Source organism: Nomascus leucogenys, chromosome 22a, assembly GCF_006542625.1.
Source record: "Nomascus leucogenys isolate Asia chromosome 22a, Asia_NLE_v1, whole genome shotgun sequence".
Lineage (NCBI taxonomy): Eukaryota > Metazoa > Chordata > Mammalia > Primates > Hylobatidae > Nomascus > Nomascus leucogenys.
In genome coordinates this window covers 96,152,544-96,175,027 of record NC_044402.1, presented here as the reverse complement: position 1 = coordinate 96,175,027, position 22,484 = coordinate 96,152,544, and the positions used below count along the sequence as shown (strand labels likewise).

Below are 22,484 nucleotides of genomic sequence, written 5' to 3'. Positions count from 1 at the left end.
AAAAATATTCATCTTTCAGTAGACCAAGTGAGATTTTATCTGTGGGAGTATTATAAGAGGTATTCATTTAAACTGACGAATAAGGCTTACCTGACGATAGCTTATGAAAACATAAATTTTGTTTATATAATTTTTAAGGCATCCTGATAAAAAGTGAAAATGTGCCATTTAGAATTTTTAAATCACCTATAAACCCCTGGAATTAGGGCAATATTCTGATAATGGTCTGATTTGTACATTTTATCTCTATATATGACATAAGCAATACACAGAACCATACTCTATTAATTGTCCCCTTTAGTTACTTTTCTTTTGCTTTCTTTTTGTTTTCATTTACATTATCTATTTTTGCTTATTCTTTTTAAGTATTTCTGATCATTTAGACTCACTGTGTCACTGCATTTTTTATTTGTGTTAATCTGAGCTCTTTCTTTTTAATTAGAAATTGACCTCATACATTAATTGTCATAATGAGTCATACTTTTGTATTCACATTTTCTGTTTAGCTTTTTATATACTTTAAACATTTTTAATTACTGTTATGGTGTGTTCATAATATTTTCTTCTATTGATTTAGAAGGGTATGTAAACTATTTAAAATTCTTCTAGTGTTAATCTATTTTAAAACACTAAGGTTTTTTTCTAAAGTCTACAATTTTTTTCTAAATTCAGTTTTTAAATTATCAATACTATGAATGACAGTATCCATTGACCTCCTTCCCCTACCCAGTTAACGAGGAAGAGTGAAATATCACCAATACCTTTCACCATCTTCTGGTAAGACAGAGATGTTTTGAAACCTCAGTTTATTTTTGCCAAATTAATTTTAATGTTATGCAGCAACTCTTTTGGAAGTTTTTTATATTAATTACGTTTGGATTTTGGTTTTAGAACTATTTATGTTTATTATGGTTAGATTGAGTTCTGTTTTTAGACGGCCTCAATGCTCACTGCCAAACTGTTCACACCATGGCTTATGTATGTGTTGCATTCTTATTTTCATTATTTTATTTATTTTTGAGAGACAGGGGTCTTGCTCTGTCCCCTAGGCTGGAATTCAGTGGCACAATCACAGCTCACTGCAGCCTTGACCTCCTGGGCTCAAGTGATCCCCTCACTTCAGCCTCCCAAGTAGCTGGGACTACAGGCATGCACCACCATGCCTATCTAATTTTTTATGTAGAAGTGGGATCTTGCTATGTGGCCGAGGCTGATCTCCAACTCCTGGGCTCAAGCAGTCCTCCTGACTTGGCCTCCCAAAGTGCTGGGATTACAGGCTGGAGCCACCACACCCACCCTTTATTTTCACTCTTGTTTCATTTAGTTCATGCATCAATCCAACAAAAATTTATTGATTACCTACCATATGACTTCCATTGTTAGCCAATAAAAATATATTATAATACAGTATTTACACTGTACATCATGTAGGCATGCAAAGTGAAATAATATTTTAGAGTCTTAAGCAACAATTTTTAAAAACTTGTATAAATTTGCTTTACTCAGACGTGTCATTCCTTCATTATAGTTGTTGCTCAGAATAGAGAGTTGTTTCTTTAAATAAATAGAATAACTTGTTTTCAAACTATTATTCCTCTTGAAATAATCTATCACTTACATTATAATTATACAATCATAAAAGAAATTTTAATCATAAAGGTCACAAAAGTATATTCCTACTTTTATTCTAAACTTCCCCATTCCCAGTTTTTGCTATTCTAACTGGCAATCGCAGGTACGAACACAAAGTCTTCAAAGATTTTAAAGAACTTCCTTTTTAGAATGTGCTCATTCTGTGAAAAGGAAAATAATTTTAAATTTCAAAAGGCAGCTCCTGCTGGGCTGATGGGAGGAGTAAAAGCCTTCCTCCAGAATCTCTGACCAGCTTGTTACCCTATGTCTTCCCTATTTTCTATATTTGTTCTGCCTCCTCGTACTCCTGGCATGTGTGCTAAATGTAGTCAATGAGAACATCATAAGTCCTTTTTAAAATATGTATTGCCTGGATGAATAGATTAATATTCCAAAGTATGCTTTCAGAATTTCCATTTGCTTAATTATGGTAATGTTTACTGTATAATCACATCATGAAAAGAGGAGTTGCTTGAGGTATTTTACCATTTGATATTTTGGGTTAATAATTTAGTATCTTAATTATAAAGCTGAATGCTGCAAGCATTTAATGCAAGTAAAGTTTAGAACAGTCAAAAAACTTCACTGTTTCCCTTCCTTTATTCATATGTGCATGTGATAGATATTACTGTTTATTAAGAAAATATGTGATTTACTTAGGATGTTTTCTAATAAATTGGCCCGTAATTGGCAAGGGATTGTGCACTATACAGAACTCTTGAGGGAGAGAAGGGAAAGAAAGAGTGAGGAGAGGCAATTTTATTTTGAAGAGCTCCTCAGGAAATTCTGGTATGTCCTGTCCCTGGCATACATCTTGATTAAGAACCATTGTAATTCCACCTGCTTTCCAGTGAATTCCATTTTGAAAATAGAGTTATATTTTTAAGCTTTCTAACTTGCAGAAAGATAGCTTTGTATGTAAGTGGAAAGATAATAAGATATATGAAAAAGAACATTCATCTAGAGAGAGACAAATGGCAGTCTGAATTCTTGCCCATCTCAGAGAACTTAGGCAGGTTTCCTAACCTCTGAGTCTCTGTGACTCCATGTTAAGGAGGAATGTGTACTCCCCAGTAGCTGTGAAAACCAGAGAAGTCACATGCAAGAGGGTGGACACTCCATTGGCATGGTAACTGTTATTCCTACTGATTCCATCTATTTGTACAATGTTAGGACACTTAAGGTTAAATCCGAGTCTATCAGTAATGATGCTTAGTGTTTATTCTGAAATGTCAAAACATAATTCCAACTATGGCTCATTTTATTATTTTGTTATATAGAATTTTCTTTTAAATCAACTAAATAAAGAAATCTACAAACCTCTGCTAATTAACTTCTCAGCACAAACTACAGCAGCTCAAACTCAGAATATTATCATGTCAAAATTGGACAAGAGAAGAAAGGGAGTTTTTGGTCCTCCTTTGGGCAAGAGAATGGTAATGACTCTTTGTACAGTACCTGGGCCTATTCATATTCATTGCTGCAGTTGGAACAAGGAAACCACATATCCTGGGGATAGACATCTTTTTGTATAGTTTTTTTATGTCACAGATTTGGATTAAAAGGTTCTCCTAAAAACGTAGTTATATTTGTTTGTGCACTAGACAGCTTGATGTTTAAAACAAGGAGTTGCCCTTTGAGTTGAAGGTAGAATATTCATCTGAGAAATTACCTACCTTCCTAATTTTGTCACTAACATTTTTATTCAGCAGTCTTTGCTGCTTGCTTTTGTAGACCTTCAGCAACACAGCTGTCAATAGATTCACCTGTGTTCCTCTGCAAAGAACACCCTTCTCACCCTAACCACACTTATCTATTTTCATGAATTGAAGTGTAGTACAAGGAAAAAAATATGCAGTATACTGAGAAACAAATTCTATGAGAGGATTAATAAGTCCTAAGCTATTAACCTACGAAGATTAGGAATGAGAATGTCTCCCTATTTCTTAAGGAATATAAATCCTAAAAGCATGGAAGCTAAGGATATTATCCTTGTTTAGAAAAGAAACCATCACTTCCTCATATGTAATCTGCAAGTAGATAGCTAAGTATTTGCCTCAATATTGTTTACACAATAGGACTGTATGTCGAGATGTTAATATTTTCTATACCTCTTCTCATTCTCAGGTTGTCTTTGTAGATGATGTCAATATGCCTGCTCGGGAGGTATATGGGGCTCAACCTCCCATTGAGTTACTTAGACAGTGGTTAGATCACTGGAACTGGTATGATCTAAAAGATTGTTCCATGATTAAACTAGTGGACATTCAGATTATGTGTGCTATGGGACCTCCAGGTACATTTTTTGAGTTTGTGATTATTAAGATGGAAAAATCACCCTAGCGATAGCTAAAGAAATAACTGGAAAAATACCTCTTTTGAGTTCCAATGTTTTGTGTATATGTTTTCTATGTGTATCTACTGTGACCTAAACAGAGTGTATCACATGACCAACTCTATAAAGTGGGTGACCTTGGATGGGCTATGCAACCACCAACTCTTCCAAACCTTTTTTTCTCCCACCTTCTGGAACTTTTTTCTCCCGCCTTCTGGAAGTCTTCCAAATCCTTTTTTCTCCCACCTTCTGGAATTTTGCTCCCAATTTCTGCCTTCTGAGAACTCACATTGTCCTGGGGTATCTCATCTTCCTCTGTGTCATTCCTTAATGCTCCAATTGTATAGAAGAATGGTCCCTGCTTCAGAAATCATCTTTATTCTACCCCAATCAAGTCCCATTCAAGTCAGTCTCTGGATTTAAACAGGCTGCTGAGAAGAATTTAAGTAGGGAATGGCCAAAAGATCCTTTAAATTTTCCAAGATAAATTTATACTCAAAGGAATCTCTATATAGAGGAAATTTGCTTTTTAATGCTGGGGTGTCTAAAATGGCTTGATTACTAAAAGAAATCTTTGTTTTCTTCTTGACCTCAAGCCGGTATTCCATTTTTTAAAATGTTGCTTGTGTTGATATACCACTTCAGGGAATCTCTCTGGTATTTGCTCCCTAACCCTGACCTTTATCTGACTTGTAATGCAGTTTGCTCTGAGTCAGTAATTGCTCTCAGCACATTTCCTGGGCCATTTTGAACACTTTCTGTTTGTTTGTTTTTGAGACAGGGTCTCACTCTGTTGCTTAGGTGGGGTGCAGTGGTGTGATCATAGCTCACGGCAGCCTCAAACTCCTGGGTTCAAGTGATCCTCCCACCTTAGCCTCCCAAGCAGCTAGGACTACAGGCATGCATAACCATGCGTGGCTAATTTTGTTTCATATTTTTTGGAGACAAGGGCTTGGGGGCTTATTATTATTATGCCAAGGCTGTTTTTTTTTTTTTTTTTTAAATAAAAGACCATATTGCTCCTGGGTCTCAAAGACTTCAGTTCCACTTTGTCTCTCCCCCACCACCCCAAGCCAGGCATTTATACTCACATGTCCACTTTTCCCTGCCTCTTCGGGCATTGGTAAGAAGAGTATGCTGAAACCATGAGGTATCTTTTCCTTTTGGACCCCATTTCTGTTTTCTAAAAATATCACAATTCTGAACATTCTCTGGAAGGGTTGGAGACAGAGCTGGGGTATCTTTTCTTCTGCAACCCTTTCACCATCTCCTTAAACTCTTTTATGTTTTCCAAAAGAAATGTATAAGCTCAAAGGAATCTTTCATTATTTTATGGAAAAATCCCCCAATTTTTAAAGATGCAAGCAGCCAGTGAAGTCACTATATGAACTGTATAGACTAGTCTTGGGTAAATTTGCTTCAAGATGTGGGGGAAGAATTTGGCTATATGTCATGGTTGTGCTGAATTCCAGCCTTGTGGGAAGTACCCTAAACTTTGGTCAGTCAGATTCACCAGGGTTACATTAATATTGTATAATATTACATTTTAATATTGTATTGAGGATGTTTACCATTTACTGCTTTAAGCTGTAAACCGTGGAGAACATGGCCTGTGGCTTTTTCTGCCTGGTCTGATTTCCCTTAGTAATATAGTTTTGACCCAAGATTATGTCTAATTAGTTGAACTTATTCAGATAATTCATCTAGAAAAGTAACGTCTTGAGTTTGAGGGAAAAATAGTTTTGATGTCAGGGTTATCCAAACAATTGATTACTCTTAATTTCATGTGCCGTGAATTTGTCCATCTTTAAGTTACTTTAAACTATAGAATATTTGAGAAAATACTCTTGTATATACTAGTAACATTATTAAGCGTTACACGTTTTAATATTTAGGTGGTGGTCGAAATCCAGTAACTCCTCGATACATGCGGCATTTCAATATTATAACAATCAATGAGTTTAGTGATAAATCCATGTATACAATCTTCTCTAGAATCTTAACTTGGCATTTAAAAATCTGGTAAGTAATCAAAAATTTGTTTTTTTTTAAATTAGGAGGTATAAAATATTTTAGAAACATACCAATATTAAGTAGCATATTTCAAAGAACAAAAGCATTCCTAGATAAGGAAAAGGTAACAGACAACATCATTTGCCTCTGTTCCTGCCACCACCCAGTGTGGGAGCATAACACAAAGAGGTCTAACCATTCTGCTATATAATATGTTCATGTTTGAGTTATTATTTTGAATTTTCACCACTGAGTTCAGTTAGTGCTGGAAAGATGTACCAGGTTTATGCTGTGACTTTGATACCCTCTAGTAGAACTCGAGTTCCACAGGGGTATTTGTGTCCAAGTCTGAGAAGTAATGCCTTGGAGCTGCCTAGCTGCAGAGATTCTGCGACTCCGTAAGATGCAGAGATATCAGGGAGCCAAGCTGACCTGGGCAGGGGAAGTCTGTCTGTGTGCCCATGCCCATTCTCAAGAAATTGTCATTCCTTGCCTTATCCAGTGATGACGGAGTAAAACACCTGGCTCCTTGACAAACCAGAAGTTAAATATAGGCAGTCTTTCTAAATGAAAATTATTTCTCTATGTTCTTTATACTCTAATCATGCACTTTGTCTTGGCTCACTGTTTTACTTTCCTTTTTTTCTCTTTTCCTTATTTTTTTTACGTATTTTAATTTTCTTCCTTTTTTTCCTCTGAAAATACCTGTTTCACCAGTGTTCCTTATGGATTATATTTATATGCAGTTGAGAATGCCAGGGAATGAAAGAGGTCAGGAAATGCTTGTCTAGTGGATTTGGGATTACATAATCTGGGTTCCTTGGCTGTCTCTTCTGTTCACTTACTTCAGTGATTTTAAGTCCATTAAACTGGCCTTGCTCATTTCACAGAGTTCTTTTGGACATAACATAAAATAGTACATGCAAAATAGCTTTAAAAGGAGTAAAAATCTATTAGTATTATTATTGTAACAAGATATGGTAATTTTATAAATGAAATTGATTTAATCAAAATTAAAATTTTATGTTGGTGCTGCTAAATATCCTTTTTGTGTCATGATTCTATAATTGCTAACATTTTCCTTTCTTTTTATTTAAAAAAATTTTAAGTTATAAATTTCCAGATGAATTTCTAGATTTGACCACACAAATCATAAATGGCACAATGACTCTGTATAAAGAAGCAATGAAGAATCTCTTGCCTACTCCAGCCAAATCTCACTACTTGTTCAACCTCCGTGATTTCTCCCGTGTCATTCAAGGTGTTTGTTTGTCAAGACCAGAAACAACAGAAACCACAGAAGTGATTAAACGTCTTTGGGTTCATGAGGTAAATTTTCCTGTTATTGAAATGGGATTATGTGAGAAACAAATATTTGCCATGCCAACAACTGGGTAAAAAGAATATTCTGCAATTTATATTAAGGCCAGTGTTCAGAAAAATTTTAAAAATATTGAACACTGAGATATTTTATGATGTTTAAAATGCTTTATCTCCCATATGCAGATTTAGGAATTTCTGTTGATTTATAGAATATTTCAAAGTAGGTGTCACTTTGAGCCGGTTTCCCTTAAGTAGTTAAATCCTTGTTAGTTTGACTTCAAGTAAATTTGAAATGGAACACTTTTTAAGGAGATGTTTTTATAAGAAGTGAATGTGGTTTTTTTTTTTTACATTACTTATTTGTATAGTATTACTAGATGCCAAAAGAATTGCAAAGCAAATTCTTGAGAGCATAGAAACTATATAAAAATGTATTTAAGCTCTCTTGGGAATAGGTATGTGGATGAGCATTTTCTTATAAAAAGTGGTGGAGGAGGCCGGGCACGGTGGCTCATGCCTGTAATCCCAGCACCTTAGGAGGCTGAGGCGGGAGAACTGCTTGCAGTCAGGAGTTTGAGGATGCAGTGAGCTATGATGGCACCACTGCACTTCAGCCTGGATGACAGAGCAAGACCCTTATTTTAATTTTAATACACAGTTAAGAAACATAGAACACGAGAATGTGCTACTGTGTTAAAACCATGTACTACAGAGATATAAATTTCAAATGGTCTTTTAAAAATCCAGTTTCTCTGGACTTTTTAGATACACAGTTTGAATTCCTAAATCATCACACATTCAAATATATGTCCACGTGAAGATCCGTTCCACTTGCATATTTTGGCCACAACAAGGTCTCCAAAAGTGATTCTTTGGAAAGGATGATGTAGAGATTCTTATAGCACTCCACAGCAGGTTACCTAATTGCCTGAATGGGACCCACGTCCCAGGATATGGATGCAGGCTTGTGTTTGGGGGCCACGTGGGTAATAGAAATGTACTGAGAGCTGGAGAGTGTGGGGGAAAGTGAACAGGGAGGATGATGCTGAATTCACTCAAGGAGCATGCCTTAGTCCATTCAGGTTGTTATAAAAAGTACCTTAAACTGGGTGGCTTGTCAACAAACTGAAATTAATTTCTCACAGTTCTGGAGGCTGGGAAGTTCAAGATCAAGGCACTGGCAGATTTCATGTCCGGTGAGGGATTGTTTTCTAGTTATAGGTGGTGCCTTCTCACCATGTCCTCAAATGGTGGAAGGGGCGAGGGGCTCTCTGGCCTCTTTTATAAAGGCACTAATTCCATTCATGAGGGTTCTGCCCCCATGACCTAATTACCTCCCAGAGTCCCCACTGCAATACTATCACCTTGGGGGTGAAGATTTCAGCATACAAATTTAGGGGGGACATAAACATTGAAACCATAGCAGATTCCATTGCTGAAGGCAGCATTTTGTCATGGGTGAATCTAACTCACGAGGAAGCATTTGGCATCCTCCACCTCAGTAACTTTGCCCTTGGTATTCCTTCTGCCTAGAACACTCTTTCTCTGTTATCTGCAGGCTTGCCCACTTACTTCCTTTAGATTTTTGCTGAAATACCCCCCTTTTCATGCAAGCTCGCTTTGGGCCATCCCTACCCCCCTTGACTTTTTACTGCTTACCTTGCTTTGTTCTTCATAACATTGAACATCACCTGACACCTTCTAAATTTGGGGCTTACTTATTGTCTTTACAATAATAGAAACTTTATGAGAATAGCAGTTTTATTCATGTGCTGCTTTTCCCAGTGCCTCGCACACAGAAAACACTCAATAAATATTGGTGAATGAATGAGTGCATAAAGAGAGGAAGGCAGGCAGGCTTGCTACACATGACATGTTCTGTCACTTGGGATTATACATACCAGTGCTTTCTTCCAATCATGGGAATAGGTTGTTTGTGCTATTGTATATGTGTTAGACATAATTACTTTTAAGAGTTTTTTAGATTCTGTGCTGCTTTAGATGTCAGATTATTGAGTTTTGATAATGGTTGTTGAGCTCTTTGGGCATTTAGTGAGGTTTACTACTTCATATCTATACACACCTACATAAAACATAATGAATTTAGTCCTCAGCTCAAAACCTTGTGTTAGCACCCTACTTCATTCAGAGGAATTTAGGATAAAAGTCCAGTGGCCCATGGGACCTGAGATGTGTTCCTCTTAGCCTGTTCCCCTCAGGCTGCCTCCCGCTCTCATCCTCATCCCCCTTTCACCAGCAGTACAGGCCTCCTGGCTATTCTCTCTGCCTGCAATATTTCCCCCAGATATTGATGCTCTGGAATAGCTCCTTCCCTGCCTTTGATCAAATTCCTCTTTCTAGTTGAGGCTTTTTAATACCACAGCCTGACTCCCCTCCCCTATCCTAGTAGTTCCAGTCTTTCTTATCCTGTCCTATTTTACTTCTTTCCATAATATTTTCCAACATCTAACATGTTGTAGAATTCATTTGTTATATGTATTTTTCATCTCCCTCAGATAGCAGGCAAGCCCCATGAGAGCAGAGATTTCCGTCTCTCTCTCTCTTTTTTTTTTCTTACTGCAGTGCCAAGAAGGGTGTTCGGTACATTATTCTCACCATCTTTAAAAATATGAGGTAATTGTGAGACAGTAGGTGGGAAGGGATCCCCCGAGAAACTCCAGCCAGCCAGTGCACTGGGGTGGAACCACAGAAGTTCATGCTGTTTGCAGTGGGGAGGAGCCTGGCCCCTCTTCTTCCTGGATGGAACCTGGGATTCAATCAGCAGGGTGGGAAGCACTCTAGAAGGGACGCTGGCCTTGTGGAGAGTCCCTGTTTCCCCCTTTTCTTCATTTTCACTCAATAAAACCTGTTTTACTCACCATTCAAATAGTCTGCGAGGCGAAATTTTCATGGCTGTGTGACAAGGACCCCACCTTTAGCTGAACTAAGGAAAAGTCCTGCAACAATTGAACTCAACACTAATTTGTGCTTTATTTCTGTTCACTCAGAAAAGATTTCTTCAGGGTTTAATATATGTTAGAGACTACTTTACGTGTCTTTTTCCTTTCCAGATATCATTATCATACTAGATAACCTTATGTAATTTCACTAAATGGTTTCTAAGGTATAAAACTGACTTACAACTCATTCCCTTTGGCTTTTCCATGGCTCTCAGACATTAGTTAATGCACATATCACCTGGTTTGCTTGTTAAATACAGATATTCTGCAAAAACAAGACCCCCAAAATAGATGAATATGTTTCATCAAAATTAAAAAATTTTATGCTTCAAAAAACACCATCCAAAAAAATGAAAAGACAGTATATAGAATGGGATAAAATACCTGCAAATCATATAAACTGTTAAGTGTCCAGTATCCACAATGCATAAAGAACTATTATAACTCAACAATAAAAGACTAATAATGCAATTTAAAAGTGGGCAAAGGATTCAAAGACATCGCTCCAAAGATGATATACAAATGGCCAATAAGGACATGATTAGTCGTTAGGGAAATACAAATCAAAACTGCCATTAAGTACCTTTCACACTCAATAGGATGGCTGTAATAAAAAAGATGAATAATAAAACAGTGTTGGTGAGCATGTGGAAGAATTGGAACCCTCATTCGTAGCTGGCAGTAATGTAATATAGAAAACAGTTTGGTAGGTCATCAAAAGGTTAAAACATAGGGTTACCACATGACCTAGCAATTCCACTCCTAACTGTGGACCCAGAAGAACTGATAAGTGTCCGTGCAAAAACTTGCACATGAATATTATTAGCAGAATTATTTATAATAGCCAAAAAGTAGAAACAACCCAAATATCCATCAGCTGATGAGTGGACAAACAAAATATTGTAAATACACACTGTGGAATTTTATTCAGTCCTAAAAAGAAATACTCATATATCCTACAACATAGATGAACCTAGAAACATTGTGCTAAGTTAAAAGGTCCATACAGAAAAGATCACCTATGATATGATTCATTTATATCATATATCCAGAATAAGCAAGTTCCATAGAGATAGTAAGTAGATTAGTGTTGGCCAGGGCTGGTGGTAATAAGAAGTAGCCTCTATTGGGTACCAGGTTTCTTTTTGGGGTGATGATAAAGTTCTGGAGGGAGATAGTTGTGATGGTTGTACAACTTTGTGAATATTCTGATTCTGTATTCTTTTAAAGAATGAATTTTATGGTCCATGAATTATATCTCAATTTTAAAAGTCTGCAATCAAGACTTTGAGGTAAATAAATTCAAAGCACAAATTACAATATAAATATGCCAGAAATTATATCCTTTGCAACAATTTAGATTTATAATAGAAAGATTTAATTGTCAACTTTTTAAAATGTGAGAGATGGTGATAAAATAATGGTTCCCTGTTGGGGAGGGAGGAAAGCAGGGATCAACAGGAATGAGCATGAGGGAGCTTACTAAGGTGCTGGAAATTTTATATCTTGATCTTGGTGGTGGTTACATGGATGTGTAACTGTGTGCAAAAATTCTTTGAGCTGTACACTTAAGACTGTTGTACCTGTATTAGTCCATTTTCATACTGCTGATAAGGACATACCTGAGACTGGCAATTTACAAAAGAAAGAGGTTTATTGGACTTACAGTTCCACATGTCTAGTGATGCCTCACAATCATGGCGGAACGTGAAAGGCACCTCTCACATGGTGGCAGACAGGAGAAGAGAGATTGTGCAGGGAAACTCCCCTTTTTAAAACCATCAGGTCTCGTGAGACTTATTCACTATTCCAAGAACAGCATGGGAAAGACCCACCCCATGATTCATTTGCCTCCCACCAGGTCCCTCCCACAACACGTGGGAATTCAAGATGAGATTTAGGTGGGAACACAGCCAAACCATGTCTGTACCTTAAATAAGGAAAAAGAAAAAACAAAAAGAAATGGAAAGATATTCCCAGGAATCATCCTCCATGTTTTTAAGTCAACAGATCCACTGTGGGGCCCAGGAATTTGCATTTTGACAAAGTACACCAGAAGATTTTAATGCAGATGTGTTGACTGTCTTTGAGAAATGCTGCTATAGGTTCTTGCTAAACTGCCAACTGGATAATAATATACTTGTTTCATGCTTAGGCATTGATCCTGATACATGAAGTTGACTTAATTTAGGAATATTGTCTGAGATCTTAAGTACCTCAATTCAAAGATTGGCCATTGGCATGTATTGGGAAATTAGATTGTCTCACAGAGAAATAACTTTTGAACTGGTTGGAATATGAAGGAAGTTTAAATAATACCATTTGCTTATGCAGACACTATTAGTGAAAAAAAAAGGGATAACACTATGAAATCATCAATTTGATAACAATCAATGCACTAAAACCATGATTCCTGAACACCATTAACCTAATGCTAGGGCAATTTGCAGTAATTATCTATTTGAATTCTATAGTGTTTTCACATATGTTGTCATGTTACTTTTTCCCCACATCTATGAGATTTGCGAGGTAGGTAATACTACTTCTACTTTATAGGTGAAGAAGCTGATGCAGACATTTTCAGTGATTTACTCAAAATGGTAGAGCAGAGTAAGGATCCAACGTTCCACTAACGAAGTGTGCATTATTTATAGCATATATGTATTAGCCATTAACAAAATAATACAAAGTAGCTTAAACAACAGAAATTTATTTTCTCACGCTGGCTTGCTAAAGCCACCTTGTCTCTGTGTCCTCACATGGCCTTTCCTCTGTGCATATAAGGGCTGCCCAACAGAAACAAGAACCAGAGAGAGAGAGAGAGAGAGCGTGGGAGAGGGAGAGAGGGAGAGAGAGCTTTAATGCCTCTTCCTCTTCTTATAAGGACACTATCCTATAAGATTAGGGCCTTACCCTTATGACCTCATTTAACCTTAATTGCCTCCTTAAAGGCCCTATCCCCAAATCCAGTCACATTGAGAGTTATGGCTTCAACATAAGAATTTTGGGGGGACACAATTCAGTCCTAAATAGACTGTACCCCTGGGACACTTCTTTAAGAAAACAGTTGCTACATGTAGCAAGCCTGATGTTTCTTGCAGTCCCATAACATGTGCATATAACCAGAGATTTATTTTAGTAGATTGCTCTTTGTAACAACTTAAAACAAAAATAATTAACAGATATCCCAAACAACTCTCCCTCTACCCAAGACATTTCCTGTTCTAGAAAATGTGCTTTTTGAAAAACAAAAACAAAAGCAAAAACTATTGATTTGTCAATAACTTTCAAAATGTTAACTATCTTAGAAAAAGGAAACATCACTGGAAAGGTGTTGGGTACCCCCTGGGTACTGGTGCCCAGCTCTGCTATCCACATCTGAGCAGCCAGCAAAGGCAGTCACTAACTTCTCAAGGCCTTAATTCTCTTAGCATCTCTACATCTGCTTCAGCTCCCACCCCCAAAATTACCTTTCATTGATTGACAACTGAATATAACCTTATTATTCTAAATATAGAGTTAAAATTAACATTTAAAATAACATTATTGTGAATCAGTCCTGATTATTTGGATATACTTTTAATAAAACCCACAGAAATTTTCTAATATTTTTTATTACTTGAGGTTAGCATGGAAATAATAACACTTTTTTAAAAATCAGAAGAAAGTTTCTAAAGCTGCTTTTTAATTATTATACAGGTCCTTCGAGTGTATTATGACCGCCTTCTGGACAATGCAGACAGAAGCTGGCTCATCAACTACATTCAAGAAATTTTGAGAAACTACATGTATGAAGATTTTCATGAGCTTTTTCAGCGTTTGGATTTTGATAATGATGGCATGGTGGAAGAAGATGACTTACGCAGCTTAATGTTTTGTGATTTCCATGATCCCAAGAGGGAGGATACCAACTACAGAGAAATCGCAGATGTGGATAATCTTCGAATGATAGTAGAAATTCACCTAGAAGAATACAACAATATAAGCAAAAAACCCATGAACCTTGTCTTGTTTCGATTTGCCATAGAGCACATCAGCAGAATTTCCAGGATCCTGAAGCAGCCTCGCAGCCATGCTCTCCTAGTAGGGGTTGGAGGGAGTGGAAGGCAGTCTGTCACCAGATTAGCTGCCCACATGGCTGATTATTCAGTTTTCCAAGTTGAAATCTCTAAGGGGTATGATACTACTGAATGGCATGAAGATTTAAAAGTGATCTTAAGGAAATGTGCGGAAGGTGAGATGCAGGGTGTCTTCCTGTTTACAGATACTCAAATTAAAAAAGAGTCTTTTCTGGAAGATGTCAATAATCTGCTAAATGCTGGGGAGATTCCAAATCTCTTTGCATTAGATGAGAAGCAAGAGATATGTGATAAGATGCGTCAGTTAGATCGCCAGCGGGATAAAACCAAGCAAACAGATGGCAGCCCCATAGCCCTTTTCAACATGTTTATTGATCGTTGCCGCAACCAACTGCATGTGGTCCTTGCCATGAGTCCCATTGGAGATGCATTTCGGAATCGTCTTAGAAAGTTCCCTGCTCTTGTTAACTGCTGTACCATTGACTGGTTTCAGGTATTGTCATGTATATTTTAGATAGACTTCTAGAAATGTTGAATTTCCACTATCATCATGACTTATTTTATAGATTCCCAACCTGTAGTTTACCCCAAAATATAGTTTAGCAGAATCTTCTGATCAGTTATATTTTCTGAAATTATAATTCAAGAAATTATAATAGGAAAGTATTTATTAAGAGTATATGTGATCACTAACTTCAATATATTATAGGAAGTGTTAGGATAAAATTGTGTATCAGAGTCCTGACAGGAAGCACAGAGCACCCTTGAACCCTTCACTGAAGAAAGCATAATGAAGGAACTGTTCACAGAGGTGTAGGCAGGGTTAAGGGAACCAAGAGGGGATGTTGGAACACTCAGGAAGTGGTGGGTGGAGCAATAGCAGGAAGTGTTACTATAACCGCGTATGAAAGGGCAGAGGAAGGGAAGAGTGTTACTGGAACTGAGTTTAGAGCTGTGGATATAAGACTGCCCAACAGGAACAGGAACCAAAAACCTAGAACTCAGCTATGGCTGGAAAGGAAGGGAGGATCAAAATACCCCTATGTCTCACTTCTTCCACCCTGCCCCCAATCTCTTCCCATTAGCTAAACCCAAAGGAGTTAAGAGGGAGAAAGCCAGAGTGACCTTTTTTGTAGTGGACTTCAGTACTGGGAAGTACAGAGCAGAGCAGAAAAAGGCAGCAAATGGATGAGGGGTAGGGACGAGGGGTGGGGAAGGGGAGTAGCAGAGGGAGAGTAACTAGCTAGATGTGAATAGTAATTTAATTCTCCGTTCTGGCTTTGACAGCATATCACAATGCATTCTCTACCTGTGTAGTAAGAAATCTGTGGGCTGTGGCTGAGATCCCATGAGTGGGATTTAACAGATAAGCATTTATGACCTTGGAAAGTTTACAGAACCTCTCTGTACTTCCACTTCCTGGTAAAATTAGTTATTTCATGCAAAACATTTATTGAATTCTGTTTTGCTTTGTAGCAAGTCTTGATCTAAAAGCTGGAGATGAAGCACATGAAATAGACAAGACCTCTGCTCTCTTTGAGCTGCTTGTCTACAGACAAATAAGCAAAACGCAATTTCATCAGACAGGGTAGCAAATAGGGAGTAAATGCTTTGTTGTTGTGTTTGTTGTTTTGAGATGCAGTCTCACTCTTGTCACCCAGGCTGGAGTGCAGTGGTACAATCTTGGCTCACTGCAACCTCTGCCTCCTGGGTTCAAGCAGTTCTCCTGCTTCACCCTCCCAAGTAGCTGGGATTACAGGCGCCCACTACCACACCTGGCTAATTTTTGTATTTTTAGTAGTGATGGGGTTTCACCATGTTGGCCAGGCTGGTCTCGAACTTCTGACTTCAGGTGATCTGCCCGCCTCGACCTCCCAAAGTGCTGGGATTACAGGTAAATACTTTTTAAATAAGGGACCAATTAAGGGTTTGAAGAGGAAACTGGAAAGACCAAAAAGTGTCAGTACTGAGATCTGGGCAGAGAGGATAAACTAGTGAAGTCAAGTGTCTAGATGGAAGGAGGGGTGACAGAAAATCAGGGTGACAGGAGCCCAGGAACTGTGGGGGAAAGTGGTGTAACAGGTCAGAAATGTGGGAAGGGCCAAATCAGAGAATGGCAAGTTGGTTTGGATTTTAAGAATTCTAGGAAGTCTTTGGTTATAAATTGGGGAGTGTGACATAAGCTGATTTGTATTTTGAAAAGATCACTCTTGCAGCTATGTAGAGAATGCAAGCAGTTAGGATGCTATTGGAATCTTCCAGGCAGATGATAGTGGAGGCTTGAATTGGGATGATTGAGGTAGATAAAGAAGAGAAAGGATTTGGAAGCTATTTCAAGAATAATGCCTACATCATTCTCAGGGAAATGTTAGAATTAAATGAGATAATACCAGTAAAATGCATACAGAAATAGACATTCCATAAATTTAGTTCATTTGCCTTTCCTTTCTCCTGCAACACTCATGAACAATTTCTCTAATCTCAGAACAAACCACACACAGTGAATGTTATATGCACTAACTAGCTCCTGGCTCCCTGCCCTAAGTATGCAAGTCCTCGGGAAAGTTCCTTGTGAAATTGTCTCTCCCACACCATCCCTCACACTATTCCCCTTTACCCCCAACATCCATAAGTTGTAAAGGGCTGCAACAGTAGCAGATCTAGATTCATAATCTTAATAAAGTGCTAAAGCATTTATCTTACATTTAGTCATGGCCTGAAGATGCACTCCAGGCAGTTGCCTCACGATTCTTGGAAGAAATTGAAATGTCAGAGGAAATACGAGATGGCTGTATCGACATGTGTAAAAGCTTCCACACTTCTACTATAAATTTATCCAAATCGTTCTTTGTTGAACTTCAAAGATACAATTATGTGACTCCTACCTCTTACCTCGAATTAATCTCTACCTTCAAACTGTTGTTAGAAAAGAAAAGAAGGTAAAAATCAAATTTCATATTTCCAAGTAAGCTATGGCAAATTAAAAATACTTGTGTGTGCAAAAATGACATAAATATGATATAATGGAGATTTATTTTATAGAAATACACTGTAAGTTTTGTTACATCTTTAAATGATTTAATCCACAAACATTTTGAATTTAGGGAGGAGTCTTATCCTTCTCATACGGGCACATTGCCTAGCACATCGTAGATGCATAGTAACTCTTGGAAGAATGAAGATATTCCAACCAGAGCTGTGAATATTGAGTAAACACTAGTAGAGAGTGATTTTTCTCTGATAAATAATTAGGTAATAGTTAAACCCTCTCTTTGGATACTGAACAGCTGAGACTCTAGGGAGGGACAGCCACTCTCTAATAAACTCTCATTTGAAAACATCAATATAAACATGAGTAAACTTACCTGCTATAGAAAGTGTCGATGTGAGTTTTTTTAATGTTCTGGAGGGTGACTTTTGTGTGCATAAAAGTTTATTCAAATATTTCTTTGGTTCCAAAAATTAAAATTCAGTATGTATATTACAAAATTTAAAAACATTATAACAGTAAGGTAGAAAGTAGGAAGTTTGGAACATTTTAGTGGTTACCTTTAAAGGGGACCTTGGATTAATGTGTGGCTTCATTCAAAACTTGTTTAAATAAAATTTTTAATACAGTATTTATATTTCCCTTTTAAGTTCTGATTTAATAAATCAAAAATTACTAGATAGTTAAATAATTTATAAGTCTAGTATTTTAAACGTGTACATACGGTAAGCCTTAAGTACTTTTAAATGTTTGAATATTATCTATAAATTAATATGATTTTTACTTAAAAGCACAAATGTAAATTTACTGCTCAGACACATGATTTATATTGGAAGCTCAAGCATGATCCACGGATTGAACAGACCAAATTCTTTTAAAGATTAAAAAGAATACATAAAACAACAAATGTGCACAGATAATATAAAAATATTAATACTATGAGTTTGATTTTTATATATATATCTCTATGGTTAATTCTAAATCTTCCTGTGGCTAACCCACTATCTCAAGCCTTTTGAAGGACCTTTTCTCGTATTGGGCAGCATGTTACCTGGATATGGATATGATACTCCTCATCTGTATTCATAGTGGCTATTGCTGTGCCCTCCCAACAGGACCGTCATAGTCGCTGTGGTCTACAACCCTGTGTTTGAATCATACCTTTAGGAATTTTTCAACTACCTAGTGAAATCGGCAGCGCCCACCGTGACTGCTGCATAGCTTGGCTGGAATTTATTATTTCTTTGGCTCTCAAGATAATTGTCTTTCTGTGTCGAGCTTATGATCTTTAACATAATGGAATCTTGCTTTTTTTCATATTTTCTTATCCAGGAGGATCAAAAGCTCTTGGAGATTGATTAAATTTTGGATATCACTCATAGCTTTTGTTTGACTCTGCACTCACAATAGTAAGGCCACCCTAACAAAAAGAAGGATTATAAAAACGAGAGGCAAACTTACAGGAAGAGTTTAAACTTATTGGTTATAAGTTTTAAAGTTACAAGGTTATAAGTTCAAGCTTACAGGTTGAAAGAGTCATAGTTTTTAAGGTATTTTCAAATATTCTTATTTGCCTTTCAAATTTTCCTTTTTCAAATTTTTTCTTCTCAAAATTCCTTGCAAACGAAAAAAAAAAAAGATGTTAATTTATCCTTTACCTCAACTAGAATTCCTACCCTGTGATTATTCTTCCCATAATAGCTAAAGCCTTCAGATCACGATAGCCAGGTAGTGCTGTAACCTAGAAGCAAGTTTTCAGGTTACCTGTCAGGAAATCTGTGGTTAAGCTAGGAAAGCATCACCTGGGCTTAGCCACAATATTGAAACTGTCTCAGGCTGGCAGGAATGAGACCTTTCCTATGCTTGTTGCACAAGGTTTCAGCTGAAACCAAACTCACAGATAATACAGTGCCATACATTCTGTCCCCTCTGTTCCCATTACTCTCTAATATTTTGCACGCTCAGAGGGAATTTGACATGTGACAAAAACGTAGCATGCTCTCACTTAAGAATTTTTTTAAAACAAAAATTACAATCCTTTCAGTGTTCTCCAGGTTACCTTTTCCAGCTCAAGCCAGTTCCTTACTACTCCAGTCTATTTTTTGAAGGGTATTTTAAAAACATTTCATTTTTTTACTTGGAGACATTGTGGTATATCAAGTATTTTAAAATGAAATTATAAAGAAGAGTTTTCTCTATAGAGAAATGTATATATATTTGCAGACAAATGCAGATTAAATTTTTAAGTACATTAAAATATTAAACTTTTAAAATATGCTAAAATATTACATTATTTCTAATCATTTGTTATTACTTTATAATCATTTTGCACCAAACAGGGTATTGAGCTTTATGATCTGTTCTATTTGTTATTTTTTCTTTAATAAAACAAATCTCTGTTTCAAGATGTATAATACATGTTAAAATCATTTTTTCACATTTGGAAACATTCAGAATAATATATTTCGAGCCCTGAAGTGTGTTTAAAATAAGTGATCATAAAAAGGTTTAAAGCAGCAGTAGTGTTGCTGGAATCAACTTGCCAACTTTAGAGGTACATCATTCATTTTGATACAGGAGACTCCTTGCCTCATCGCCAGTGTATTTATTCTTTTGAATTTCTGTTGTATGCCTTGATAACGTATAGGTACTGAAAACACAAAAATGAATAAAACACACTGTCTGCTCTTAATTGTGCACAAATCCAATATTCTAGGTTTCATATTTTGACAGATTGTCATATAAATGAAAATCTTTTAGACTACTCCTCTAGTTATGTCTTGAAAAAGCCTAGAAAGCTCAGAAACACTTAAGTTTTTCCTTAATGTAGGATACAGAGCCTCATGATTAACTTTGTTTTATCCATTTCCTTTCAGTGAAGTAATGAAAATGAAAAAGAGATATGAAGTGGGTTTGGAGAAATTGGACTCTGCTTCATCTCAAGTAGCCACAATGCAGATGGAGTTGGAGGCACTACAACCTCAATTAAAAGTTGCTAGCAAAGAGGTTGATGAAATGATGATAATGATTGAGAAAGAGTCTGTAGAAGTTGCCAAAACTGAAAAAATAGTGAAAGCTGATGAAACAATAGCAAACGAACAAGCTATGGCTTCCAAAGCCATCAAAGATGAGTGCGATGCTGACCTGGCAGGTGCCTTGCCAATATTAGAGTCAGCGCTGGCTGCCCTTGATACTCTTACTGCACAGGTAAGAGCTTCACCATACACTTTCTAGGACACATGTCATCATAGCCCAAGAAACAAATTAGCATTGTGTTCTAGTCTAGTTTGTGTCTCCAAATTAGCCTGAAATTTTAATGAAGCTGAAATCATTTTGAAATTGGCAAAAGAATTCCCTAATTGACTTGAAAAAGAAATGCATGTGCATGCAAAAACACCTTTGAAATGGAAGAAAGCTGCCAGATGTTATAACCTACCATAAAGCAACAGTTATTTCAAGAACTTTATACATCTTTGCAGTACAGTAATCGACAAAGTCATAAGCCTCGAGACTATATTTTGATTCTAAGGGGTACCTTTTTCATATTTAGACACACTTGTCATTGGAATACATCTTATAGAGCATGGGATAAAGTATTGTATTTTGTCAGTGATTTTTTTGGGGGGGATACATAAAATAATAATGTGTTTTATAATTTATTTTACAATAGCAATGTCTTAGATTTCATGAAGTGTATTAAAATTTAAGATGTGAAAGGGGAATATTTTAATTTTGAAAGATGAAGATAGATTTTTAAAATAAATAGTGCAGAGAATTTTGGCTAAACTTTTGGGTGGGACTCAGGAGAAGAGTGTAAGTGCAGTTCTATTACTGTCACCATTTCTACCCAGTGAACACAGTGAGTTTCTGTATGCTTAGTTTGAAAATAGGAACCAATTACAATTACTGTATAAACAAACATGTCCTTTAAAATAATTAACATGTTATTTCAAGGATATTACAGTGGTAAAATCCATGAAGAGTCCTCCTGCTGGTGTCAAGCTTGTTATGGAAGCTATATGCATCTTGAAAGGAATCAAAGCTGACAAAATCCCTGACCCAACAGGTTCAGGGAAAAAAATTGAGGATTTCTGGGGCCCAGCTAAGAGACTTCTTGGTGACATGAGGTTTCTACAGTCACTTCATGAATATGACAAGGACAATATTCCTCCAGCTTATATGAATATCATAAGAAAAAATTATATTCCAAATCCAGATTTTGTACCAGAAAAAATCAGAAATGCTTCTACAGCGGCCGAAGGTCTGTGCAAATGGGTCATAGCAATGGATTCATATGATAAGTAAGTGCTGATAAAAAGAAACCCAGCTGGTATGTTTTATCTTCACTTTTGGTCAGTTAGACAATATACAATTTAAAAGTTATGTAAGTGAGAGGCTCCTTGGAAAATCCTATCTGAATCTGCTTTGTGTTTGCATATTTACTGGAGGCAAGATTATGCCAACTAATAGTATAATACAGTGTTTCTTAAACTTTTTGGACTCAAGAACTGTTTATACTCTTAAAAAGTATTGAAGACCCCAATAAGATTTTGTTTATTTACCATATTAGGAATTAAAATGGAAAATTTTAAAAAATGTTTATTAATTCATTTTAAAAAGCAATAAAAATGTTACATGTAATGTGTGACTTATTTTTATTTTTTATAAATTTACATGTTTTTCTTTTAAAAACAGAAAAAGATAATGATAAGAAGAGTGGTATTTTATTATACCTTTACAAGTCTCTTTAATGTGTGATCTAATGTAAGATAGCCAGACACAAAAATCTGCTTCTTCATTCATTCTGTTGCAATATGTTGTTCTGATTAAAGTATATTAAAAAAAAATCCACCATCACACAGAAGTTTAGTTGGACAAGGGAAGACCTTGTGAGCTCCGCAAAGGGGCAAGTGTCATCAAGATCCCCAGGGGTCCTTGGACCACACTTTAAAAACCACTGGCATAACATGTATTCTTGTGAAACAAGGAGCCCTTTTTGGTGATTATATGAGAACCAGTTATACACAAAACAGAGTAATTATTATTTTTTCAAAAAACGACTGTCACGGGATGTTTTTCAACCTCATATCCAATTTTAATCATTCTAAAAAAGTATAGTAGTGCTATATATGTTTCAGACCATGATATATTAG

The 22,484-nt window shown here is 36.5% G+C and overlaps 1 protein-coding gene across 1 annotated transcript in view; it reads left to right on the top strand.

Moving 5' to 3' along the window:
- DNAH7 (dynein axonemal heavy chain 7) overlaps positions 1 to 22,484 on the top strand; it is a 332,081-nt gene that overhangs the window by 193,898 nt on the left and 115,699 nt on the right. Inside the window, exons 37-44 of the mRNA XM_030802541.1 lie at positions 2,913 to 3,068; positions 3,760 to 3,928; positions 5,863 to 5,989; positions 7,090 to 7,309; positions 13,963 to 14,835; positions 17,052 to 17,281; positions 20,208 to 20,538; positions 21,286 to 21,632. Coding sequence (XP_030658401.1) covers positions 2,913 to 3,068; positions 3,760 to 3,928; positions 5,863 to 5,989; positions 7,090 to 7,309; positions 13,963 to 14,835; positions 17,052 to 17,281; positions 20,208 to 20,538; positions 21,286 to 21,632 — 2,453 coding nt within the window. The remainder of the gene's footprint in view (positions 1 to 2,912; positions 3,069 to 3,759; positions 3,929 to 5,862; positions 5,990 to 7,089; positions 7,310 to 13,962; positions 14,836 to 17,051; positions 17,282 to 20,207; positions 20,539 to 21,285; positions 21,633 to 22,484) is intronic.